Below are 26639 nucleotides of genomic sequence, written 5' to 3' on the forward strand. Positions count from 1 at the left end.
AAACTATTTTAAACATTTTAGCCTACTTTAAGTTACAAGTTACTTTTAGGCCTATCCATTACTAGCCTATGTCAACTGTTGTACATTACTGTATCTGTCAACCAATATTTATTTCATTTAGCTTACTGTAGCTGTTATAGCCACTTCTTATAGCTAACTATATCAAACACTGATCTATTACTTTTAGGTATCTATGTCTACCAATATCCATTACTTTTAGCTAAATATATCAGCTGTTTTTTTTTTACTTTTAGCATATTTTAACCATTCGCCCAATACTTCCAGCTAACTGTGTCAACGTTTCTGTGTGTAATGTAGCCTACTTTCAATGGCTACACCTGTTTAGGCATTACAGCTGACTCATATATGTTTTTATTCAAATCTTAGTTTCTATTTTTATATTAGTTGAGCTTCTTAACAATCTTTCCACGTCCGTTGGCACCTGCAGAAGTATCACCAGTGGCTGGGATTCACTGTTGTGTTGTCAATTAACTTGAACTTTCCTCCATTTGTTCCATTTTTATTAGTACACATGGCACACGTTACGCACGACAGAGATTATGTGAGATGTTGTTAAGAAGAAGCAGATATTGGACATGATGTTCCTCTCGCTGTGCAGCAGTTGTTCCTGTTGCTATGGAGAGTTTATCAGCCTTATGTTTGTATGAGATAAGGAGAAGGGCACTGTTGGATTCTTTCCACTCCTTCATGTAGCTGTGGTGGTAAACACCTTGGTTCAATGGTCGTATTTAGATCAGCTGCTGTTGGCCTGTTGGCCCATGTAAACATGAAACTGACTGTAAAATGAGCCTCACTTGACATCTGCCGTCCGCAGGATCTTTCTTTCATCAACAAAAACAGGGAGGCATCCACAGAAAAAATGGGCCAGATTAAATATAGCACCTGCATGCTTAGTCAACTCTACTTGTAAATAATATGTATTGTCAAATTTAAAGAGAAAAAGGGTTTAAGAGATAAAAACACAGTGAAGTTTAAGCCAGATACAGTATTTTCTTTCGTTATTCAGTGGTGGAAGACGTATTCTGTAAATTTACTTGAGTGAAATTTGAAAAAAACACACAAATATGATCAGCAAAAAGTACTGAAGTTTAAGTAAAAGTACTGCTTATACAAAATTCCCCATTCAGAATGTTTTCATACATTATAAAATATATATTATTATATTATATATTATGAATTGTTCTCCTTTTTACTGATTAATTTGGCAGCAGTTTAATGTTGCAGCAGGTTTAGGTGGAGCTAATTTCAACTATATACAGTCGGGTAGTTATTTTAAATTGATTTAGAAAACTTTTCAAACATCAAAGCAAAATAAATAATAAATTATAATAAGCATGCAGCAAAGAGGGCTGCCAAGTAAATACACAGAAAGTGCTAGACAGTACGTCAAAAAAAGCCAGGTTGAGTCATTTGTTCCAACCTTGGTGTTATCTAGAAGGGCAGCGATGGGCTCCCAACGCTTGAGAATTACTTCAGCGGTTTTATACCGAAGAATTATTCATTAAAATCAGTCTTGACTCAAAGATCAAGTCTTGCTATATGGCTGTAGATGTCTGGGAAGACGTCATGTCTTTGCCATATACATGTTGGCTTATGAACCTTTAAAGTGCAACCTGCAACAAGTTGAATATATCTATAAATAACCACCAGCCTATTCAATGATGTTCCCTTCTCAGATTGTTTCATTTGAGTAGTTTTCAGAGGTCTTAGGAGGTAAAATTATCAAGTATTTCACAATAATAAGCAATTAGCATCTGGAGAAAAGTCTGATTTTCGTAGCAGATATGTGCTTTTTGTTCTTGGTTTGGATCTTGTCAATTATTGTGTGACACCTCAGATTTATCTAGTGAGACTACCAACTAAAATTCTCTCACCAGTACCGTGCTGGTGAGAGACAGGCCCAGTGTGATGTGATGTACAGCGCCCTTTACAACTTTTCTATCTGTCACACTACAGTGGAACAAGGGTAAATCTTGTGAGAGCTGAGAGCTTGCACAGTAATTGGTGAGAAAAGCACAAGCTCATCATATGGTGTGTAAAATCTTAGATTAGAAGTAACTATAGCTATCAACAGCCTCAAAATCAAGTACAGCACTAAGTACATACGCTGAGTAACTGTTTATCACTGTCATTACTGTATGCTGCCTCTCTCTCTTTTCATATAGTGCAAATATGTGACACAACAGAAGCCATCTAATATTAGAACTCCCTTCAGGCTCTTACCCTTCAGCTGCGTGAGTCTCACATGACCCTGATCTCAAACAACCACAAGACAGTGACCTGTCTATTTCCCCGTGATGACCTTACTGTCTTACTGGGCTCCGAGCTCAGTGTGATCCACCTCGTCATTTGCTGGCATGATAGAGGCATCACTCTTTGTAGCCACAGGCGGAGGAAAACTAACGGAGTGGAAACTTCTACAGACATAAATCTGTCTGTGACAATGTACACAGTACAGATTTTTTTGTGTGCCTGAGGGTCTGGTACTGGAATGGCTGCAGGGTAGAGTTGCTGAACATGATATCCAGTGACACTGAGATAAAAGCTATCTTTACTTTGTTTCTCTCTTTTCGTAATTTCCTTTTTTTGTCCCACACAGCTGCAATCCAAACTTTAAAGTCCCCCTGATATTTGAGCTTCACTGTGCAGAATGACGTATGTGCAGAGTTGGACACTAGGGTGGTAAAGGATGTTTTCACGTTCATCTGCTGAAAGTGGAAAGTTTCTCTGAGCTCACTTTCTTCTTGATTAAGCAGCTTTTACTAGTAATTTTAAGTGACACTAACTTAGTTTTGTAAGTTAGAGTAACATTCCTGATTAAGTACTTTTTACCAGGTACTTTGTTTTCTCCGTACAAATAAAGATTAAAAAAATAAAATCAGTGTCACTTAAATTTACTAAAGCTACTTAATTAAGTTTTTTTTACTTAATAACAAAATTAAGATCGTTTTTCTCAAGATTTGATGTAATCAGTTTCAACACTTGAAGCCACTAGCGCAGACACTGAGAATGGACTTTCAGGGAAGTAGGAGACATCTTGTGTCCAGCAGGAAATGAATTCAATTTGAATATTCATAGATTCTTGAATTTTTAATGAGGTAGAAGTAGCAGATGCCTTTTTTAAGGATTTTAATGTAGAATTTATACAATTTTCTTGCTCAAAATACAGACACACATTACTGTTCCAAGCAGACATATCTGGAAAGGATCTTTAAGAAAAATGTACACCACAGGGGCCGTCCATCGATTACCTCTATACAGCTAAATCAACTCTACTTTTAAACACAGCATGCAGAATAAAATAACACAAGAGAAGCATGTTGTACTGACATAGTTGTTTTTAATTATTTGGACTGTATTTACAATGTGTACAATCAGCTCAGTGACAAAAGAGTAGCTATAAAAATAACCTTTCACATACTGTATGATTAAGATAAATTTAATACAAAAGAAAACTGTATTCCAACACATATGGACCCAGGGCATTTTTTTCCTCATATGGCACAGTGTAATAAATTATCTGAGACTGGCCTTGCCTTATTGGATCACAGAATGGTCTTGAACTCAAACATGACATGTGCTGCCCTCCGGGGTTTAATAACACTACCCTTCATTGAAGCCAGCTACAAACATTAAACCTCCAAACAAGTGTAGCAAAAAGCTCTGGTGGCTGGCTGTAAAACGTGTTACATCAGAGAGAACTAGGACCCTATAATGCTGTAATTCCTATCATGTAACACTCTTGTCTCTATAATGAATGCAAATTAATGTATAGAAAAGAGTGGAGTACATTCAGCCTGGTCCAGACAACTGATGTTAAGATAACACTGTATCTTATCAGTGAAAGCGAATACTGATTAAAAATTTAAAGGCTGAAATATCAAAAGCTTGAACAAATATCCATGCAGAAAGCACAAAACCACTCATCTTACAAGTCATACATTTGTTCAAATTAGTAATACAGTACTTAACAACTGAACAAGGTGCACCATGGGTATTACTTTAAATAGTTTCAAGTATTTTTAATGAAATGAGCCTTTGGGTGAAGTTGCTACGGTAAGGCTTGGGTGACATTTCCTACAGTAGATAATATCTGGTCCTCTTTCAATTATTCAACAACAGCTTCCCCCTGTGCAACTGAATATCTCAACATCTGCTGTAATAACCTCACCACATGTGGAGTGTCTTAAACTGTAATATTTAGACCCTCCTTTGTTACTTTACGTCGGTCCACTTATATTCCCACTTTCTTAATCACAACAACGTACCCATAACATGCTAGGTGCAGCCTCTGTCTCTACCTGCACGTCCCTGTTGATGCAACACTGGAGATGTCTCAGCTGTTTTCTATTTTCTTATGAAGAACCCAAAAGAACAACGGGGACTTAAAGCAACATTAACATGCTACTGCTAAAACCAGACTGAAATATAAGACGACACCGTCCGCTTCTGTCTGGAGATGACCGTCTCAGTTGAAAAAAAGGTTTGGTGCCCAAATCTACCTCGGCAGATGAAGACATGGGAATATGAGGACAGAAATTCTGAAGCCGTCACAGTCCGTAGACCTGAAGGACTTTTCACTTGGCCACCTTATAGTTGCTCAGGTCTAGGGGCTCTTTACTGGGTATACACCAGTCGTCAGCCTCTTGGCTCACTTTGTAGTTCTTCAGAGCAGTTTTGTTGTACACCGGCAGCCTCTCGATGGAGTCGGTGGACAGCGCCTGAAGGGACAACAAGACAAGATGTAATTACAAATATCCTGTCAAACCTGCAGTGGCACCACAGGTCTGCATTGTTTGGTTTGTGTGTAACTAAATTATGTCACAAGGCTGTTTTCTCCCTCTGTAATGTGCTGTAAACTTGCTAACTCTTGGCATCCTGTCACAGTTTCATGCATGATCACCATGTCTGGCTCACCTTCAAGTAGATGACAGCGTCTGTGCCGTGGCCCTCCATGGAGTAGAGCTGCAGGTCCCCCTGGAAGTACTTGGCGTAGAGACGAGAGATGGGCAGACCGTAGCCGAAGCCAGCCTGCACAGACACAGAGGGGATCAAGGGTTTAAGAAGGCTTTGTTCTCTGTCAGACTGCAAGCAGCAACGCTTTTACATGGAACAAACAGGACTTTTGTTAAGTTTGCTTTGTGTATTGTAGGTCACTCTTTTTTTTTTTTCGAGAAAAGAAATGATGCCAGGATCTTTAAATAGGAAAGAGAATATAAATAAAAGGCAAGACGAGCGTTTTGATGCTTATAGGCTGCTCAGATATGCAACCAAACGGCATATGGTGCAATTAACAGCATCTTTGCGCCTGCAAAACAAACCTATATTTGTTTTTCAATATATGTAGGAGTGAAAGAATAATAATAATAATAATAATAATAAATGCCTGTGTCTCTACTTACCAGTGGAGGCCGTGTGTGCTCTCCCATCTGTGGAGCAGGAGCGGTGGAGTACATGTAGCTGAAAAGGTTCTCGATCCGTCGAAAGGGGACACCGCCGCCCTTGTCGCTCACCTACAGACGGAGGACAATGTAGGGGAAAGGAGAGAGAATGATGTGAGGTCCTTGAGCAGTGCCGAGCCATTAAAAGGTAGAGACGATGCCAACAGACAAGTGCCTGTCTGTCATTAACACTCATTAACACTTAAGAATAGAAGTTAAGTGGCCTTCTGTTTGTTTGCTCATATGTCAGGGTAAATGTGCAGGAGGATCTGTATTAATAATAATAATAATAATAATAATAAGTCTATTATACAGTCATATCAAGGATTGCCTTTACCTCCAGAGCTCATATTATTTTATTTAAGATTTTTTAATTAACACAACACTGACATGTTGTGACCTTTAAAGTTTGTGTTAGCAAACAGTAGCTTAATTACACCTCCAGCAGACACAGAGCTGCTTAATGTCGTGTTTGTGTCCAATATTTACTCTCCTATTAGCTAACTTCGCCAACTGTGTCTCTGCTGTTTGGTGCTGTGCAGGTAGCGTTTATATGAGCTTTTTTTGCTGAAAACAGCTGGGCTTGGGTTAAGAGTGAACCAAAACAAGTTTTGGGCAGCAAAACCAAAACGATGAGCTGAAAGACATTAAAAGGGGGCAAGCTACAGGGAACTGCAGAGTCTGGTGATCTGTGGATCCACTCAAAAATGTGAACCATCGTAGATATGACAATATTGTTTAGTACAGCTTAAAGTCCAAATCTTTTAACTTTTAGCACTTTGATAAATTAGACCAGACTGATGCGTGTCATTGTTTGTGTGGTACATTACCTCCTGTCTATGTCTGTGTGACAACAAGCAGTCTTAGTAACATGACACAAGCATTAAGACAAGATTTATGAAGGCACACAGCTCATGTAGTTAATCTTATCAGAGCTTAGTAGCTTTTATTGCCAGTAGGCGCTGTGCTTAATTGAGGGTGAAGCCGTTACATAACGGGTTTAGAGAAAGATTTGGGTGGCAACAACAACAAAAAAAGGTGGCGCTCTTAGCTTTAAAAGTAAAGGCATACTATACTGCATGTGCAATAGGGATTTACGATTAATTCATCCAAAAGTAAACTCATTTGAACTTGTGCAATAACAAAAGTGGAGAAGATTAACTTAGGGAAATAATTTTATATTTACAGGCTTCATTAAACTTGTTAAACATGTGCTGATTCACACAGAGCTTAAAAAGACACCCACATTCCCAATTCACTCCTACAGGCAATTTCAAAGCTCTAATCCACTATAAGCAAGTATGTGAAGAATATGGGAGGATACTCCTACGAGAAACCTACACAAACAGAACATGGCGTGGAAAAGGGTCCACCTTAAAGAGCCTGTATGCTGCACTGACTGTAAACAACAACCTAAGTGACCCTCTTTGCATTGCACCTTTCCGTATTTACAGAAATAACCATTTCAGAGAAGGTGTACTGTAATTTGCAACCCACCTTGATTGACATGTCCTCGCCTCCAAGAGACACCATGACTTGAATGGGAGGAAGGTTATTGCTGTTCTCGTGGGTCTCGATGGTGGCTCTCATAGCATTCTGCAAAAAGGAAAATATCGTGTTTTTTAAAAATAATTTGAAATTTCTTTTTCATTGTGATATGATGCAAACTATTGGACGTGTCGTACCTTAAAGAGCTCAAACAGCATGTGATAGAGGTGAGAGGGAACGTATACGATGCTTATTGGAAGGTTCTTCTTGTCTGCACAGGGAGGGAAAAACAAACAGTGTTCCTTAATTCCGCCCACTTCATTTAAAATTCATCATCCTCACCACTCGCTGATGTTTTCCATCAGCTGCAATTATTCTGTTCTGCTCTGGTTTTAAGGTTTGAGAGGATGGAGAGGGAAGGGTCCGTGTGTCAATATTGTCTCATGCCGTCAGCAGGACCCACTTAGCCATACTTCAGTGCTATAATTAGAGGCCCCTCAGGTCCATCTGGCTGAATGTGAATTTACATGCAAGCACTCATACTGTATGTACACACAGAGTACTTGGCTCTATTTGTTCTTGATCTAAATCTCTTGCACAGACTATGGGGACTTTTGCCCTTTGGGATTTTGGCATTAAGAGTACAACTGGGTTTGTGTTTAACCTGCCACATGAAATCAATGTAAACTTACTGCTCATCTCCTGTAGTATCAGGTCAGGGGAGCAGAGATAGTACTGGTCGCACAGCATCTTGGCACTGTGGAAGGCATCTGGACAAAAAAATAATAATGTCAGAAATTATGATTACAACAAAACAAAACAAAAAGAATGGAATTATTTTTGTAAACACAGGATACAAATACAATACTAAAAACACTCCAATGCTGGTGTTAAATTAGTAATCAATAAAAAAAACTGCACCTGGATTACAAAAAAAAATGTTTACACATCAAAATTATTGTTCTTTGTCAAATTACATTTAACATAACATAAATTCATATTTACCCTGAACTACATCTCCAACTTGACAGAGAGGGTCAATGCTCCCGATGGTGTTTGGGTGGACAGGGTTGGCACTTCCATCAAAAATAAGAGCTGCAGAGAACAAAAAAATAGTCAAATTATTATTATTATTAAACCACAAACACATCAAGGTAAGTAAAAAATTCGGGCCACGTATAATTAGAAATTTGGCCAATTCAGGACTAGTTTTAGTACCGATTTTACAGATGTTGTTGATGCCAAGATTATAAAAATGTTGTTTGTACAAAAACTATTTTCCACATGACAAAACAAATCAAACTCGTCTATACTTCCTCTCAACGTAAAGCAGTTGTTTGATATTCTCAAAACACACAGTAACTAACGCAATTATGGTTTGAATAAGCAAACGAGTAACCAAATACTAAATAAACAAGACCGAGATCCTCTGAAGCGTTTGACGCCAACATTTGGTACTTTTTGCTGGAAGCACATTTCATAATAAAATAAGTACAGGGAAAGAAAACAGAACATGTCATAAGACACATATGAGGTCCTACTTTAAATTCATTAAAACATAACGGTTTTCCCTTCATGCAACAGTAGTTTTGAAAGAGTACATTCTCACAGCAGCTAGATACACCAACAATCTTTGCTCCACATGACTGATACAAACACTACAACAAACACAGCTCTTAACAGCAGAATGTCGTCCTATAGCCGGCAATCTGCTGTTCCTTCCTAGTGTTTTCAGCACTATGAATATATATGAATTTAAAACCACATTTACTTCTGTCTACATCCGTTTACACTCCAGATTAATTTTTGTAACACAAGCTGCATGATTAAACAGAAATGTTTTGATGGGAGGTCTAGCTTTGACTCTAACTGCTCCCCAGGCTAGAAGAAACATCTCACATATAAATAATGTAATGGATGTGACAATAAAGTTTGTGAGGCGATGTGTTTTTTGAAGGATTATATCTTAGCAGAGACTTATTTTTCCCTCTGGGTGTCATGCAACAGACAGTGAGCAGTCTGGTATGACAACATTCATTTTGGATACAATGCAGGAAGAATAAAAACTTTGTGTAATCTTGTTCTGAAATCTTTTAAATCTGTGGATGTTTGATGTTTTTCATATAATAAATGGATTTATGTGAAGGTACAAAAACATAACTTGGTATCTGTGTTGATTGCATACAGACATAATCCAGGAAAATGTTAAAGAGAAGCTGTGTGCTGCACGTGTGCACGACATTTTTCTAGACTCTTTAAACTACATAGATAGATAGATAGATAGATAGATAGATAGATAGATAGATAGATAGATACTTTATTTATCCCGAGGGAAAGAGATTGTCAGGCACAGTGAATTTTGAAATGTTACTCACTGTGCTGGTTGATGAGCATGCGGATAGAGATGCGGCTCATGTAGAAGCGGTCCAAAAAGTACTGGATATTCTGGTTGGTTACTGCATCATGGGGGAAGGTCTCTTTGTATTCTATGATACCCTGGGCCATTGTTGGCACCACATCGTTGTGCCTGTTTCTGATGGTAACTAGGGCATCAACAAACCTGGGGAGGAGAGACATAAAGTTGTATTACATCACAGTACAGGTGGACATATGCAGGAATTAAGTTCCCAAATTAGAAAAATAAAGCTGGCTGACATACGAAAATTCTGACATAAACACACAGCCTAAAAAAACTCATGCTTTATTGCGTTGTCATGTCGCTTTAAAAACTGGAGAACAGGACACACTCTCTCTGCCTGAAGAATAAATGTGAGACAGTCCAGGAAAATGAGTGACTTACTCTCCCAGGACTTTGTAGTCATCAGGGTTCTTGTCAAGGAATTCAAGGATCTCAATTAAACTCTGGATGTACCTGACAAAAATAAAAGAAATAAAAGATGTTCACACACATAAAGACGTTGTTAAGGGCAGAAACCAAGTTGAGTGAGCCTGTCTTTAATGTTTGCAAAGATAGGATTGGTCACAGTGCATCCCCTCACAAAGGAAAGAGAAGCAGACACTCTTGAAAACAGAGTCACGTGACGTGTGACGAGAAACTAGGGTAAAGTTCAGAGCTTAGAGCCCCCCCCCCCCTGCACAGGGCTGGTTGGAAGGAGTTCAACTCGGTCAAAGGGTGCTTTTGTATTTCTGAGCATGACGTTTCCACAGTGGGGAAATTAAACCGTCCCACTACGAGGAAGTAAACAAGTTAACAGCTGTTAAAGTCTCACCGGATAGGGGATGAAATATCTGGTGTCAAATAAGGTTATTGTGAATAACCACAGTGTCAGAGCATTGTTGTTTTGTTTGGGATCATGTTTCTGTGGAATCAAAGCCATAGTTGAGTTGTTAGGTAACTTGGATCATAATATCATTTAAAGCATTTTCCCCCTGGTTTGACTTACCAGCTCTGCACCATTTTCACAGGCTGCGTTGTGAGCAGTTTGTCAGGTAGCAAGTTGATTTCCTTCATAATGTTTGAAAGTCTTACAGGGAGCTCTTGTCTCAGAAACACAAAAGATGTCTTCTCACAGGCGTTGATGGAACCTAAAGTCAACACAGAAACAGAATAATAATTAGAGCTGAAGCAATCGTGGTTTTAATTATGTTTCAATCACAGTTTTCCAGCTTCTAAAATATGATGTTTTTCAGCTTTTCTCTGACTTATTTCATAGTAAATTGAATATATTTGAGTTTTTAACTGTTCTTTTTCACATTTTATTGGCTTAACAAACAATGTGTTTGTGGAAACTGAAATGAATCGATGAAAATGATCATCGGTTGCAGTTTTTTCTGCTAGATCGATGGACAGAACTGGACCACTGGAGGTCTGGACTGCAACTTATTTGAAGGCATCAGCAAATTTTGAGAATTTTTAGATATAGACATATTTCAATAATCTTTCAACCACTTAATTAATTAAATAATTAACAAGAACAAATACTTATAGATCATGAAAATAACCATTAACCCACATAACCCTAATACAAAAAAAAGATCATTATAAACTAGATATTTGTATTGTTTACAAGCATTTTTCTCTGCAAACAGTAATCACATTCCTACACTGAATTCCTCTGCACACTTTGCATGACAGCTCATTTGCAAGCTGCTGAGAAGACTATTGTTATTTATCAGGGATGATTAGTTGGAGCTATGCAATTCAGTGTGTCCTTCAGGAAAAGGGCCCAAACCTGCCTGAGCTTGCTACAGATCTGACGCAACACTCTGCACCTATGAGCACTAAGCAGATGCAGACACCTCCAGCACCGCACAGCAGAGAGATGGTGGCTCGTTTTCACACATTATGCATTGGAACAGTGTCACATAACATGCTCCCCTGTTCACATGGCACAAACTGACCGATCTGATCGGGGATCGATACTCACCGAAATCCAGAAACTGCTTCATGGAGAGCGGTGAAGGAGAAAATTTGGAAAAATGTTCGATATGTTTAGGCACACTGGCCATGGCGGCGTTTTTCATGATGAACCTAACGAACTTCATTGTTGCTGTGCAGAGTCGTGGCTCTTGTGTTCGACCACCACCACGTCCGATACTAGGTTACTCAACTGACCGGACTTGCTATCGTTCCTGTCGGGTAAAAACAGGGGGAGGCCACCAGAGCTCCAGCCAATGGAAGGGCGGGATTCTGTTATTGACGTCCCAGACTGGCCAATAGGAGTCGCTGGAGGGGGCGGGGTTAATGTGTTTGGGTGCTCCCAGTGTGGACTCTCCATCTGAGAGGCACTTTCTCCCTGTTTGATTATGTGAGCAGGTGATTAACTGATCAATCCTGAAATAATCAACCCATAGATGAACAAATGTGCTAATTAGATGTCCCTAATGACCCCATGCGCTGCCCTTTATAGTGGTGGGAAACAACTAAGTACATTTGGCCTCCTTTAGTTGAGTATTTCCATTATAGAAGTATTTTTTACTTCTACTGCAACACATTTCAGAGGGAAATATTGCACTTTGTACTCCGCTACATTTATCTGACAGCTTTAAGCACTAATTCAGTAACTTTAACTTGTGTAAAAGTAGCAATAATACAGTATAAAACATTCAAACTCTTACTTGAGTACAAATATATTGGCATCAAAATGTACTTAAAGTACCTAAAGTAAAAGTACATATTATGTAGACTGGCCCATTTCAGAATAATTATATTACTGGATTGTGATTAGTGATGCATTAATATTGCAGCTGGTATAGGTGGAGAAAATTAAAACTACTTTATATACCGCTGGGTAGCTTAAACCATAATATTACCATAATTAAAATGATGTATAATTTGTATTAAAAATTTAGATCTGCATAGGAATTAGTAAGTTAAGCTGTAGAATAAATATAGTGGAGTAAAAACTTCCCTCTGAAATGTAATGAAGTACTGAAAAATGAAGATTCAAATCTTACACAGAAAACCTATATTGAGTTTATAAAATGATACATTGCTCAGAGGTGAACTGGCAAATAGTGATTGATTAAGTTTAGCTCCACTTCAACAAGTTACAAAACAGTAATAATAATATATGATACGGCAGCATTACAACGACAGGAGGTATTCTATGTTTGTGTGTCAGTGCACCGACTGATCAAAGACATAAGACAATCAATCGTCTCTCTGTGTCTTTGCATGTGTTGTTTGAGATCAAATTATCCTTTTAACTCTTTCATCATGAAGCATCAACCAGGGAACAAACCTGTGTTTGCTGTTGCTGAAAATGGGTCAGCAACACTACATGGTGCTGTGGGCATTGATCTGCGTCTAGAACAGCATCCACGCTGATTACAGACTTTCCACCACATTTTGAAATCTGGCTGCGGAGATTTGCTCCCATTCAGCCACAACACGCTGATAATGGGTGATAAGGTCTGGCACAGAGTTGGTATTCCAGTTCATCCCAGAGGTGGAGTGGGCTTTTTCCACTCAAGACTGGGGAAACCATTTCTTTATGCTTCTTTATTTACTGCTGTAGTGTGTCTGACATGCTTATGACCAGTTATTCTGTGGGTCTGATCATGGTCGGTTTGGCTGACATAGTGAACATAAACTGTTCTACAATCATGGCAGTTTTATTATCATATTATTAAATTATGAAAGTATAAAAAAGATGAGCGAACCGACAGAGCTGCTGCAGCTCAAGTAAGATAAGATAAGACGTTCCTTTATTGATGAGGGTCTTATTCAGGAGGTTTTACGAAAAGATTTTTGCCATCAAATTTGTAGTTAAAGTCCAGTGTGTAACATTTATTGGCAGAAATGGAATATGATATTCATAGGTATGATTTAATTTGTGTATATTGAGCTGTTCTATCTACAGACGCTGCGGGTCGCCTTCCATGGAGGCTACATGTTACTACAGTAGCCCATAACGATCAAACCAAACACTGGCTCTTGATAGGGCAGTTTTTCGTGCATTTTGCTGCCACTGTAGTTTCTCCCTCGTGGTTGGAAAGGAGACTAGTGAGTTGCAATCTGAAAATCCGACTCACTGGTCCTTTACAGCCCCTACAAGAAACTTTGATTTTGTGTTGATTCTGATTCTGTTCTTGTTTGTTTATGTAGGTCATATAGAAGCACTGGTATCACACTGAGCCTGTTTCATAATCAGTTAAAAACTCCTTGAAGTTACTTAAAAGCTCAGTGGAATTCCATCCACCTCCATCCTCATCTGGATGATAACAGTCTCCTTGTTTATTTCCTCCTCTCCTGATGGACAGAAGTTCATCCTCTGTGAATGAATCTCTGGAAGCTTGCCATCCACGGTTTTGAATAGAAATGCCTTTGTCAGGGAACACAGTGTCCCGGTCAGATCTCCCATTACATAAGCGGCGGCTGTGTCAGTACAGTTGGGATTGTCCTTATAAAGCCAGCCTGCCCTGCCTCTCTATCAAAACACTAGTTTGTACACCTTTTGTAGTTGCATGTGGGAGGCAATAAAAACCTGAAAGCAATATTGCAGTGTGATGTCAGAAATCTACGCCGCAAAATACCACGGCTCATTTCAACTCTGCCAGCTCACAGCAGATAATATGCTAATCCCTGCTAGACAATATCAAAACAAGTATTAGTCATATTGTTTTCAAGTGTCAGTTGTTTGGCTTTTTATTGGTTGTTGTGCTATATCAGCTACAAAGACAGGATCTTGTTTCAGCTCAAGGTATTTCGAGCGTTTTTTAACAGAACATCTGCAATAAGAGCTGCCCACACACAAAATATCAGCATATTTGGTATCCAAACCCCGACATTATTAATGTTTGACTTGCATTATGCTCTGGATTTAAATACTTTTGAGTCCACAAAATAACATGTCACACTACACATTTAAATGTGCCAGTCACAGCAAAACATGCTGTCCTTCAGGCAGATGTGTCCTTTGAAAGCGAGTACAGGAGTCAACTGAAGGAGCTCCTGCTGGGAAAGAAAAGGCCTTGGTCAGATTATTACCCGTGGAGATTTATTTGTGTTTGACCACAGGGAATTGAGGGCAGTAAAGGAGAAAAAACATGTATTTTTCTACATTTTTCAAAGTTGTTTTGGCCAGTTCATTTCATATTTCTGCAGTTCACTCAACACTGATGTGAGAATAAGGATTTGTAATGACTGCATGTCAGCCAGTGATAAAAACCAATCCTAAGCATCCTAACATACGGCACGTGGAGTACAATTCTCTAAAGTTCCTTCTAACATCATAGGGAGATTTCATTTGTGCTTCTATCGCCTGACGCTCCACATCATTTTACTTAAAAAGGAAATTAAAGCAGTGAGATTTCTTAGATATTTTTTGCAACATGAGTGCTAAGGTACATGCTGTGGTGTTTTGCACACACTGCAGTTTAATAGGTATCACACATTTTATGCTACCTGATACTTCTGCTCCTCTACATTTTAAGAGGGTCAGGTTCAGAGCTATAGATACAAGTTACTTTAGAGATTAAGATTTAAAACATATGATTAGCTCTTACAATAAGATGCATTTTTATAGATTAAACTAATACTAAGTAGTTAAATAAGTTTCACCTTGACCAACAACAACATTAAAGCACTACTTACACACTGTGGCATCAATAACATCAAGTAATGATTATTCAGATTGGTATTGGCACGCATACTGACCTTATTAAACAGATCAGGAATCAGCCAGAAATGTTTTGCACAGTAGCATTAGAAATAATACACAGAACTAATTCCAGTCTCAGCAGTGGGGATTTTAAATGTGGGAAAAGAGAGCACTGGTACCAAATCAATACAGTGGATTAGCTGATCTCCAGTCCCAGAGTTTTGGTATTGGAATTGTAGAGAAAAAGTCGGATCGGCCCAAATAACGGTCCCAGGGCAATTTTTGTGCAAAATAAGGACTTTTGATGCTTACAGTACATTTTGCTGAAATCCCTGGATGTCTTTCCTCGTCATTATTGCTTTAACTGTGGCTTATTAGTTGTTGTTTTCTACAAATCCATGAATTATAACTATTTCCAGTCTATAAGTTAAAAAGTTTTATTCTGTTGTAGCTTGAAACTGCAGGCTGTCGTTGTTTATAATTGGCCCTGGAGACACCTCTAGTGGAGAGCGCCTAACTGGTCAGGGGTGGTGGTGTAGGGCGGGGGTGTGGAGGGGGGGTATTTGTTGGCTACCCCCAGTACTTTTCCGCTCTCCCATCCGCCTACATTCCTGCCAGTAGTCAGCTCCTATTCCCCACTGTCAACAAACAGCTGGGCATATCAGGCCTAAATGTTTGGGCATTCTGTCAGTGCCGTACTGGTTGAAGAGTGTGTAACCGGACAACAACAACTCCAGTGGAAATTTCCTCTCGCTGCAGGCCAGGGGGAGCTGTTGATGGCCCTATAGGCAGAAGTGGGGTCACTGCAATTGGATTTAAATACCAACGATTCACTTCGCGGGGAGCAACTTTGTCTTAACAAAAGAATCCCCTCTTGATAAAAGTTTAAATCAAATTCTCAACTCTATCCTCAGTTATTACATGTTCCTGCTTACCAAAACATTTAATAATTAATCAAGCCCATTGCATTTAAACAATGTGTCTGGCCTGTGTAATCATTACAACATTCACTGTGTGTCTATTCACAAAACAACTGATAATGGCAGTGCTACGTAAATGCAGATTAGAGGAGACGTCCCACTAATCAAGCATACGAACTGAGCTCTTACGTGGTCATTATAATCACTTTGGAAGGAGCAACTGACAGCGAACAATGAAAAAAACGACCGGGGGAAGTAGAAATGAAAGAGAGAAAACTTAAGCATAGGCATGGACTGAATTCTCAAATGTAGCCAAAAATTATGTTTGACTGCAGATTTGTTCGTAATTTATTCACTGTCTAGCCTTCTAATTAGATGGCTGATGTTGAGCTTGAATCGTGTTTTAAGTATATTTTGTAAAGATCTCACCCCGCACTGAAAAGATAAAACAACAAGAATAAGGCTAAATCTCTTCTTCTTCATCCTCTGTTGTTTGGCAGAAGACAGAATAGTGCATCACATCCAACACCTGATAGGCAACTGTCTGGTTATTGTACTGAATATCAGCTGTTTAAACCTCCATTCTGTCCCATCCTGCTGTCTGTTTTAATACAGCCAAACTAAAGATTGAATTGTTCCCATTTACACATTTTTCTCTTATCAGAAACCTGAATGAACATAAAAAGCTATTTGATTTCTGATAATAAGCAGGCGTACAGTAAATCACTAGTGTTAATTTTGTGAATTTGTCAGACAAAATAAACATAAATACAGGTTGATGACAACAGCTGTGCGATCTGCTACGGACAAGACAGATGACAAAGCAACCCTCTCTCCTAGAAATTACATTTATATAATACCAGTGGTGGAAAGTACATTTACACAAGTATAAACTTGATGTATCTGTACTTTACTTGAGTATATACTGTGATATCACTTGTAGAATATTCAATTCAAGAGAGACACAAAGAGATAGAGATCCACAGCAGCAACAGTAACAATAACAGCCATTATAATAGAAATATTACTAGTAATGATAATGACGATGGGAGTGATGATAATGATGATGATGATGATGATGATGATGATGATGATAATCATAATCATATTATTATTAGCAGTGGGCTTAAAGCAGGACCAGGACAGTCCATCCCTGATCTAGGCACAACTATGATTCATGGGAACCTGAGAGACAAGAAAGCAGAAAAACTCTGGGGAAGAAGCTAAGTTAGTAACACACACTAATAGGACATGAATGTGTACAGATAGAGAGGGAGAGGAGGAGAGAGGAGCTCAGTACATCATGGGAAGTTTAATAATTATCAATCCTGTACTGATGGGTTGGTTCTTTGTTAAATGTCTTTCACAGTAGACATCATTTGTTGCCCACAGACTCAAGGGTGATGTCTCAAAAAACAGTTTTCTTCTTTTTCTTCCCACTGCTGGATTGGCCTCAGTCCCCCTGTGAGAGAGATAAAGTGAAAAAGCAACAGTGAGGAAAATGAATGAATCAGTACATTCATCACAACATTAAATAAAAGCCTGTTTATATGAAGGGTATGTTATATAAGGAACGCCCACAAGTATGTTATTTCTTTGATGAAGTATGTGTGAGGGTGATGGTTGGGTGAAAATCACTATAATATCCCTGTAATCAATGGAGCCAGGACTCTCTGGACGGTCTGATTCAACCAGGTACATTTCTCTGAATACATTTTGAGCCTGAAAGCTTTGTTTCTTGTGCTCATCTTGTCTGTTTATTCCTGTTAGATGTCTGAGGAAGAAACAAAAGCCGTATAATCACATTTTTTAAAGGGCATTCCCTCAGAAGTGCACATCCGCAGCTTGTTGCCCTGCCAAGAAGTATTTCCTAAAAGTGTATTTTTAAAAATCTATTTCTGGAGTTTAGCACAACAGCACACAGTATATACCTTTTTAATGGAAAAAAAATATGTTTTTATGTGACCACTGAGATAAATATGCAATCCAATCCGAGACTTCAAACTATATATATCACTATAAATATTGAATACAAAAAAATTGTCTTCAATGTAACATCTAGTATGTGTTGTTTCAGGTAATACAAAAGCTTTCAGTATTCAGTTAAACTTACATCCACAAAAAGGACTGTTGCATCGATAAGATTGAGTGCTTTTACCCTTTAGTCTTCCTGGTGAAACAGCATGAGGTGGATGAACATAAATAGGCCCTTGAACAAAACTTTATTGATCAATATATGGTGTTTAAACCTTGACATAACTTATTCCACAGTAAACATAAACAAACACACAAAACATAAAAACACAGAGTGCTTTGGTGCATTTATGCATATCAGTCAATTGTTTTGGTCAGTATATGGTTTTAGAATCAGACTTCATTGATATCTGAGCGGGAAATTCACATACAGCACAGAGACAGGCTAACAGGTAATAAAATAGATCTTTTTGAATGAAATAAGTCAAGTAAACTATGATAAGAGATTGAAAGCTACATACAGTATATACATTACAATACCTTAGACTATATCAGTGATTTGTGCAAACATTTGTACAAAATAAGTCCATTGTGCAACTCCGGAAGCCATGATGTGTGAACTAAAATATATTCAAAGTATATAGGCAGTAATAATAATCATAATATACATAATAATGTTAGATAACATACACAAACTTACGGTAGAAATACAAATATCCGTCCCTCCAGGATTTCATTGGCTTTTTTTGGGATAGTTTTAGCCTAAAATGCCTGATTTCCCAGCAGCTTTTCTAAAAGATTGTGAGGCATGTTGTGATCTTCTTAGGCCTTTTTTTGCTATGAAATTGTGGAAGGAAGTGAAAAGTGCAAAAATAGTTAGCAATATCTTTGTATAATTCATTAAAATTCAAAGACAACTTGTTCCAGTGAGAATAAAATGTCTTTGTTTGGAGCAAGGGGTAAATGGGAGACATTTGCACATATCTTCAGAAACAAGGAAGTGAGTTTGGCGACGTATGGTTCAACATTGTGCGATGCTCAAGTTACGTACACGACTGCAGGAGCACGAACCCTGATAATTGTGTCATCAAATTCTCAGATGACGCAGCTATCTTGGGCTTAATGCACAAGAATAGCTCCCCATCAGTATAAGGGGAGAGTTGTGAAATGGTGTGATAAGAGCCATCTCACACTGAATGTAAAAAAGATGGAGGAGACAGTTTTTGATCCCAGAGGTAAAAGCCTGTGGTTATCCATCACGAATCCATCACTCACATCAGTTCCTGCAGGAAACCTGTAGTTTACACTGACAGCACATCAACCTGGGAGAATCATATTGAGAGATTGTGCTCCTGATTTCAGTAAAGACTGCATTTCTTACACAGGCAGGGTTTATAGAGCAGCGCAGTTCTGGAAAGTATTATAAGATTCAGTATTTCAGCTGCAAATGGTGACTTAAATGTGCAGCTAAATACTTTTATGCAGACAGTCTGGGAGATTATGGAGCTCGGCAACACCTTGCATGAGTAAGCTTTTTTTACGACATGCAATTAAAAGTGTCTCTGACTATACTCATACTCTTCCATCACACTCTGGTATAGTCCATATTTGAAATTTTGAATTTGAAAGTCTTTTGTTCTTACATCAATCAAGCTTTCTAAAGGAGTGAATGTCCTGACTTCAGTGGAGTTAGTGGACTCGTTTACTGTGAGTATTCATTCAGTGTAATTGCTGTTTGGGGGACAAAAAGTTAACAGGATCCTTTTCTCAACATATTATGTATTAAGTGATGTGCAAAATGCAACAGTATCTTTCAGATTATTTACATTTTATTGCCAAAAGTATGTAGACACCCACATATTCACACTTTGATCTTCCAGCTTTGTCGCAACACTTTGGCTATAAAAAAATGGTTTTCCCAGTTTGGTGTGAACCCCAACTGTAAGCCAGACCTTATCACCAACCCAGCATCAGTGCTGGATCACTGTGATGCTCTCATGTCTGTATGGGAGCAATTCCCAAACCTTCCCAGCACTCCCAAAATGTTTTGGAAAGCCTGAAACCAGAACAGTGGATGCCGTTATAGCAGCAGATTAATGCCTGTGGTTTTGAAGTGAGAATATGAACAATTGCATATGGGTGACCACATACTTTTGGCCATGTATTGCATCTAAGACCTAAATTAAATTATTCATTTAAATACTGGTAAATGTAGATGCAAGAAATATAACTGGCTGGAAAGGATTTAAAGTCCCAAAAGTGAAAATGATATATTATATGTTTGGATCATTTGGATGCAAACAATGATTTGTGAAGTTAAAAATCAAATTCCCAACAGAATTAATCTCATATTACATTTTAAAATTCACCAAAGGCATATCGACGACAACAGTTTCTCCTTGGCACAGATCATGTGCACCAAAAGTGGGGCATTGACCCAAATTAGGGTCAAGGCCATGAAAGAATGAGGCCCATTTTAAATTGTGTTCCCAGTCCCTGACACTTTGAGAAGCCAGTTCCACAGCCACAGACACTTCTTCCTCCACAGCCTGGAAAACAGAAGGTGTGAGGAGTTTTCATGTATGGAGGACGCAGCATTGGTGGAGACATGTGGCTTTAAATGTAAGCTGTTGAATTGTTTGCATTCAGCTCGTGCTATAAATACACTTCAGCGTGGTTATTATCAACTGCTTTTATCTTATTCCCTCTCCTGTGTGGAAGCTGCTGCACTGTGTCTGGGGTCGGCTGTAATCTGAATTCTTTAGGGAACGCATATCTAAAAAAGAATATTAGATATGAATCTTTTTGTTGCTGAGAGATTGGCTGCCTTAGCTCTCTCTCTCTCTCTCTCTCTCTCTCTCTCTCTCTCTCTCTAAAATGCAGGGTGACTCAAGCAGTAGACATAGATGTTCTCGTTAAAAGGAGAGACTGACGCTCCTATTCCCGCGACATCATCATCCTACACTAGTGGAGCTCCACGGTGCGCGTTGTGATGCTCAGTCCTGCACAGTAGCAGCTCCAGGAGGCGTGCTTGTCCCTGCCACAGGAGCCCAGGAGGAGGACCAGCAGAGGCCAGCAGGCTTTTTTACCGGGCACTTGACACACCGTGAAAGAGAGCGCTTTTTTTGGGGGTGCTCTGCCCCCGCCTCCCACTCTCCCGAGCGATGGCATCCACGGATCGATCCACGGGAGCGCGTGAGTTACCCTCTTTATACAACCCGTGCAATGTCTTTCATGTGACGGATACGGTGTGTGCTGAAGATACAGAGCAGACTGGATGTCTAACAGTGCACCACAGCCATGTTTTAGGCATCGCACCAACAGACTCGTCTCGAAACGGGCCAAACAACGGGGATTGTAAGCTCAAAAAAAATCCTCATCTGCTCTGTTTATTTATTGTACGCGCAATTTATTTGCAGTGGCCACAGCTGATGCATACATCTCTGCTTAAAGGAGCCGCTTTGGCAGCATCAGCAGCACACAGAGCGATGCCCTGGCCGCAGGCAGCCTTCAACTTCAGCTCAGTGAGGATGGAAAGCGGTCAGCAAAAGTAGTCTACATCTGTCGGGTCGTTGTTCTCTAGCAGGCTTTTATCACTGTGTGTTAGTATCCAAGTGACTTATTAGAAATGATCATTAATAATCTTTTATGAAATATCTGCACAGCCTTTAATAAAGACACAGCAGCTGCACTTGCACTGTATAGTATCCACTTGGAATATCATTTGAATTTGAATTGTAGGCCTGATGGACTGATGATATAAACGCACTTTTCAGGACATCAAATACAACCGCCTTTGAGACCCTGTTTTTTTATATCTGAAAATGTGTCCACGCAAAACAAACAAAAAAACTCAAGTTGGAGTTATCTGGATGGCAATGTTTCAGATGACTTTAAAAGTAAAAGACCCACCTCTTATAAATGTCTCAGCATAGCCTCCTATACAGGCATCACATCTGAATTTAAACTGTATATTATCCCCTCTTAATACCATCTGAATGCTATAATACCAAATAGAATACAAGCCTGAATCAACCCCTTAACATCCCTCTCAGAATGGTTAGAAATTTTAGGCCAGTAGATGTTTTAATCTGGAAAATTGACATTATTTTGCATGAACAACGCTCACTGGACTCACTATATATTCTGTTGTAACAAGAATAAAAGTCGTTTATGCCAATCCATGAAGAAGATGTGGAGATATTTTACTTGACGTGTGAAGACGCTGACCTGCTGGTGGTGCTAGATCAGGTCAGGGGATCATGAAGTCATTAGTATTTATCCATTTATCCACTGGGAACCATGAATATATGTGGCATTTCATGGAAATCCATCCAATATTTGTCAAGTTATTTTAGTCTGGAGCAAGGTCGTGGACCAACCAGCTGACACTGCCTGCCCTACAGCCATGCCACTAGCATGGCTAGACATATAAACAGTCGAAGGGAAGGTGCTAATAGGGCTGTCGGAAGGTTTTGAGGAATATTTTTGGCTTGGAAATTCAAACACTGGTCAAGGATAGACAAATACAAGATGAGACCAAAATGGAAAACCCAAATCGCCCTCCTTTTATTGGAGGAGCTTGCACGTGAGTGTAGCTGTATTAAATATATGATGATAAAGATTCAGATTAAGTAGCAAACCCTGCGTTGATAACAAACACACAGGGTTTTTGTATGAACTGGGGCTTTAATGGGGGGCCCGTTGGATTAAGAGTGGACAGCGGCGTGGTGCTGAAATGCAGCCGGGTTTATCCTCACTGTTCCTCTCACGGCTAAGAGAAATGTGGTGGGCTGATAACTCCTAACCGTGAAAAAGGAGCGACTACGCCAAAAAGAACCTGACTCCCTCTATTAGCATTCAGATCCCTGATTCAAGTCATTATTTCACATGCTCAGACAGGCCTGATAATAAGCTCCATGCCAAAGTCTGTCAGTCACTGTGTCTGCAGTGGCCTTTAAGAGGGGTCAGTAGGTTACATTAAGAACTCCTTATTTCTCGCTTCGCATTCATCTACAGAGCCCGAACTTCAGACTTCAGTTGATTACCACCACTTCATTTGAAGTATTCAACCCACCCTTCTTGTCGGTTCCCAGGGGGTCCCGTCCAAGGGAGGTAATTTAAGGAAATGAAACATGGCTTAAGCTTTCCTGCTAATCACCAATCACATAGCCACCGTACTGCTGTACAGTCTCTCACGGGTCTGGGCTTGTTTTTCTGTATTTCTGCCCTCGTTAATCATGTTTTTTTTTATTTCTCCACACTTTTAAATTGGATTGCAGCAAGCTCCTCCATGCTTGAAGCTGTTGTATAATGTACTTTGTTATGTGCTGATGAGTGCTGTTGATGCTGTTTTTCTGAAACATGATGCGCTGTTAAGGGAGGTTAGAGTATGCCAGTGATTTCATTCTCATGAGGAAATGGCCTCTCAGTCTGATTTGTTTTATTAGATTTATACCAAGGGCACTGTCCCGGCCCAATACAATATACCTAATATACCTGATATATATATTTTTGTTTTATTTAGCCCGATTGGCATCAGGACACTTGAGGAGAACGTGTCACCAACAGGTTGGGTCTGGCTCTGTTGTCACGGATGATTCCTCATCAGCGACACACCCGTTTGTGTTTGTTGCATTTGTGGAGTTAATTAGACTGTTTTTTGGAAGCTGCATTGTGCCAGCTGACCTTGGGGAGGGTTGTTCTGGAGTAACTCCTGCAATGTGTCAAACAAGAGTGCATTTGTGTGTGTGTGTGTGTGTGTGTGTGTGTGTGTGTGTGTGTGGTGGGAGGGGAGGGGGGGGTTACTGACGCAATCAGCCTGAGAACATTGGCACCTTCGATTGAACAGAGAAAGTGTTTTTCTCTGTTGAATGAATTAACTTGCAGAAGCAAATGTGAATTACAGTTGAACCAGTGTCTGTTCAGTGTTCTGGATGACACCACTGAAGATGAAAAATCATATTCTTACATGAAATCATATAGAGAACACTCAAAGTAACACATTTTAAGGCCTCGTTCAAATCAAAATGAACCCTGATTGAAATAGAAAGCATTTGCAAACTGTTGCCTCAGTATTGCAAAGTCAAGAAAAGCAGCAGATTATGAAGTCTATTTTAGCTTTTTTTAGTGGCACATTTTGAATCACTTAGGCAATTTGCAGATTTCTGCCAATTTCGGCAAATTGCACATTAAATTCTGACAAGCATGTAAATATAATCTGTTTTTCAGTTATTATTGTTTGCAGGAGTCTTCTCCGAAAGACATTCATTACATTTACATATGGCACAAGTCCTTATCTCCATCTCAGAAATAAATAAATAAATCATGGCAGCATTCATTGGACTTGATCTGATCTGACTTTTCTATATATAAATGTTGCATTATATAAATGTACCTGTAGTGTACAGCCTTAAAAATTAAACATAGAGGGGTCAAACTCGTCATCTCTCGGGATAGATGAAGACGGACGGTCACTGCAGCTGTGAGTCCAATAAGTCTAAACTAAACTAAGAGATAAATTATGTCATCTGTCATTGCCAAAGCCATTACAAATTATTTTATATTTATACATTTATAAGGTTTGATTAGGCTTAGGCAGAAAAATGACATGGTTAAAACAGTTCCTATTTAGCATTGCATTCCTATAACCTTGTCAGATTCATATTAGATCACAATGAACGCAGCAGAATCATAATGGTAAGCTCTTTCTACTTCCACACCCCCATTTTCAAACTTGTTGTCTTCAAAGAAAGACCGACGCTGACTCACGTGACATCACTTGAGGCACACAGCTCCTTCCTTTAACCACAAAAAGGATTTATACCACTTTTTTCACATCAAACAGACTTTAATGTGTAAAACATAGTAAACACAGTTTGAAAATGCTTTCTATTTTAATCAGGGTTCAATGGTTTTTAGATTCTTTTATTATTTTTAGATTTATTTTAAATTTTTTGTAGGTTGTTATGTTATGTATTGTTGTTTATAGAGTGTGTTGATATATGCCAGTGCTGAAGATGCATTTCCATTTTATGCAAATTAAACGGACAATAAAGTAATTTAAATCTGAAAAATAGAGTTTCCCTTTAAGGTTGTAGAAATGGTTAAAAGAAACCAATATCACTAACAGTGGTGTTTCGTCACAGGCTTTGTTGATTCATCGCTCTATGAGGTCTATTGTTTGGTGTTACAGTAGTGTCACGCTACTTCGGCCGTAGCTCCTTCACACGAGAGGTCCTTGTCATTAAATACAATCTAATGTTATTTTGGGCATTTTAACAAACCAAGAATATTGCCATTTTTCTTGTGAGCTACAGTCTAGTGAGTCAGATAAAAGTTCTTCATGGGCCTGGATATGCACTCTGTGTTGTTTCCTTCCCTCAACCTAACTGTCCTTTACTGACAGGATCTGAGAATTAGAGCTGTCAACATGTTGAGAGTAACACGATGTAACATCACTGAACAGAACACACTGTTTTCTTCTTAAAACACATCACTGTCTTCATCTTCTTTAGTTAACAAGGTTTATTTGGAGGCAGTTCTGCCATAATAATACACTGAAACATTTAAAAAAAAACTCAGAAAGGAAGTCAGTCAACCAAACAAAGGATATACAGAATACCAATCTATCAGATTTGTCACTTTCTTTCAGAAAGGTGAAAAGGATTCTGCTAAAGCAAATATGCAGGATTTTTCTAATGTTGTGAAACCTTGCCACTGGCTCTACTCTATGAGCTGCTTGTGTTAAGGGTTGTGTTTTTCAGACTGGCCTTCAAAGAAGAATTGGATTTGAAAAGACACAAATACCATGTGCTTTATTTCCTTTCACAGCTCAGAGTTTACTGTACATCAGTCCCATCGGGAAGGTACAAACAGTGAGTACTGGAGGTTGTCTGTTTCCTTTATCAGGATTGCTGTGCAGTCTGGATCAGATGTTCTGACAGCCTCATCAATGGTGTTAATGATTGTTCTCTCCAGTGTCACAGGGGTACGAGTTTAACATAAATGAATAAACTTCTGATTAATCATTATTGAATTAAATGTTACCTTGAAATAATTGTGTAAAAATTGATGTAAACAGGGGTTGCTGGAGTCCACAGGTCTGTTGGTGAGAGAATAAAAACAATGTTTACGATCCAACCAAACCTTTAAAGAGAGAAATCTGGGCCCTCCATTTTTTAATCTTTATCTGCCTGTTTGAACTCTTTACTGAAGCTACATGATGCCTAAACTGAGTGAAATGTTTAAACCCAAACACATAAAGTATTCTAGATTCTAGTCCTTGCATCATTTCTCACTAGTGTCTGTCTGTTGGTCAGTCCACCACTTTGATTCATAATTAAATATCTCAACATTTATCTCAGATATATTGCTATGAAACTTGGTGCACGCATTCATGGTCCACACACAAGTCAGTAGGATTCCTGACTTTGACAATCCCCCGGCTTTTCCTCTAGCGCCATCATGAGGTTGGCATTAGTGGTTTTGAGTGAAATATCTCAACAACTATTAGATATATTGCTATAAAATGTGGATGTTCACCTCAGGATTATGTGTGGTGGCTTTGAGGAGAGTGATATAAGAGCTGATTCTGGTTAAACAGAATATCACTCTCTATTGTGTGAATCCTTTCTATAATGTTGTTAGACAACAATCTGAGCCTGTCAGTGGCAAAAACAAGCACTTTTAGCGGACGGAAATTGTCAGTGCGCAATTGCCCCAGATGA

At 39.0% G+C, this 26639-nt stretch overlaps 2 protein-coding genes across 2 annotated transcripts in view; one reads left to right on the forward strand and one right to left on the reverse strand.

Annotated features, from left to right (window-relative positions):
* Positions 1 to 3341: 3341 nt before the first annotated feature.
* On the reverse strand, positions 3342 to 11537 carry pdk2a (pyruvate dehydrogenase kinase 2a). Its single transcript, XM_051418129.1, has 11 exons — positions 11339 to 11537; positions 10355 to 10496; positions 9751 to 9822; positions 9326 to 9510; positions 7956 to 8045; positions 7643 to 7720; positions 7148 to 7221; positions 6960 to 7058; positions 5424 to 5534; positions 4939 to 5052; positions 3342 to 4742 (listed from the first exon to the last, which is right to left on the reverse strand). Exons 1-11 carry the CDS (start codon positions 11454 to 11456, stop codon positions 4599 to 4601), a joined length of 1227 nt encoding a protein of 408 aa, XP_051274089.1. The 5' UTR covers positions 11457 to 11537; the 3' UTR covers positions 3342 to 4598.
* Positions 11538 to 20807: 9270 nt separating this feature from the next.
* Positions 20808 to 26639, forward strand: part of tbkbp1 (TBK1 binding protein 1) — a 58323-nt gene continuing 52491 nt past the window's right edge. The window contains exon 1 of the mRNA XM_051418177.1: positions 20808 to 21105. The gene's annotated coding sequence lies outside the window, so the exon portion shown is untranslated. The remainder of the gene's footprint in view (positions 21106 to 26639) is intronic.

The sequence above is a fragment of the Dicentrarchus labrax genome, unplaced genomic scaffold (assembly GCF_905237075.1).
Source record: "Dicentrarchus labrax unplaced genomic scaffold, dlabrax2021, whole genome shotgun sequence".
Taxonomy (NCBI): Eukaryota; Metazoa; Chordata; class Actinopteri; family Moronidae; genus Dicentrarchus; species Dicentrarchus labrax.

Bases quoted from the DNA above. Each gene is read 5' to 3' on its own strand.
- pdk2a (XM_051418129.1), bottom strand. From the start codon at position 11,456: ATGAAGTTCGTTAGGTTCATCATGAAAAACGCCGCCATGGCCAGTGTG. The intron at 9,511-9,750 runs GTAAGTCACTCA...TCTCCTCCCCAG, and splicing joins GACTACAAAGTCCTGGGAGA to GTTTGTTGATGCCCTAGTTA. The intron at 5,535-6,959 runs GTGGGTTGCAAA...CTCCGTCTGTAG, and splicing joins GCGAGGACATGTCAATCAAG to GTGAGCGACAAGGGCGGCGG.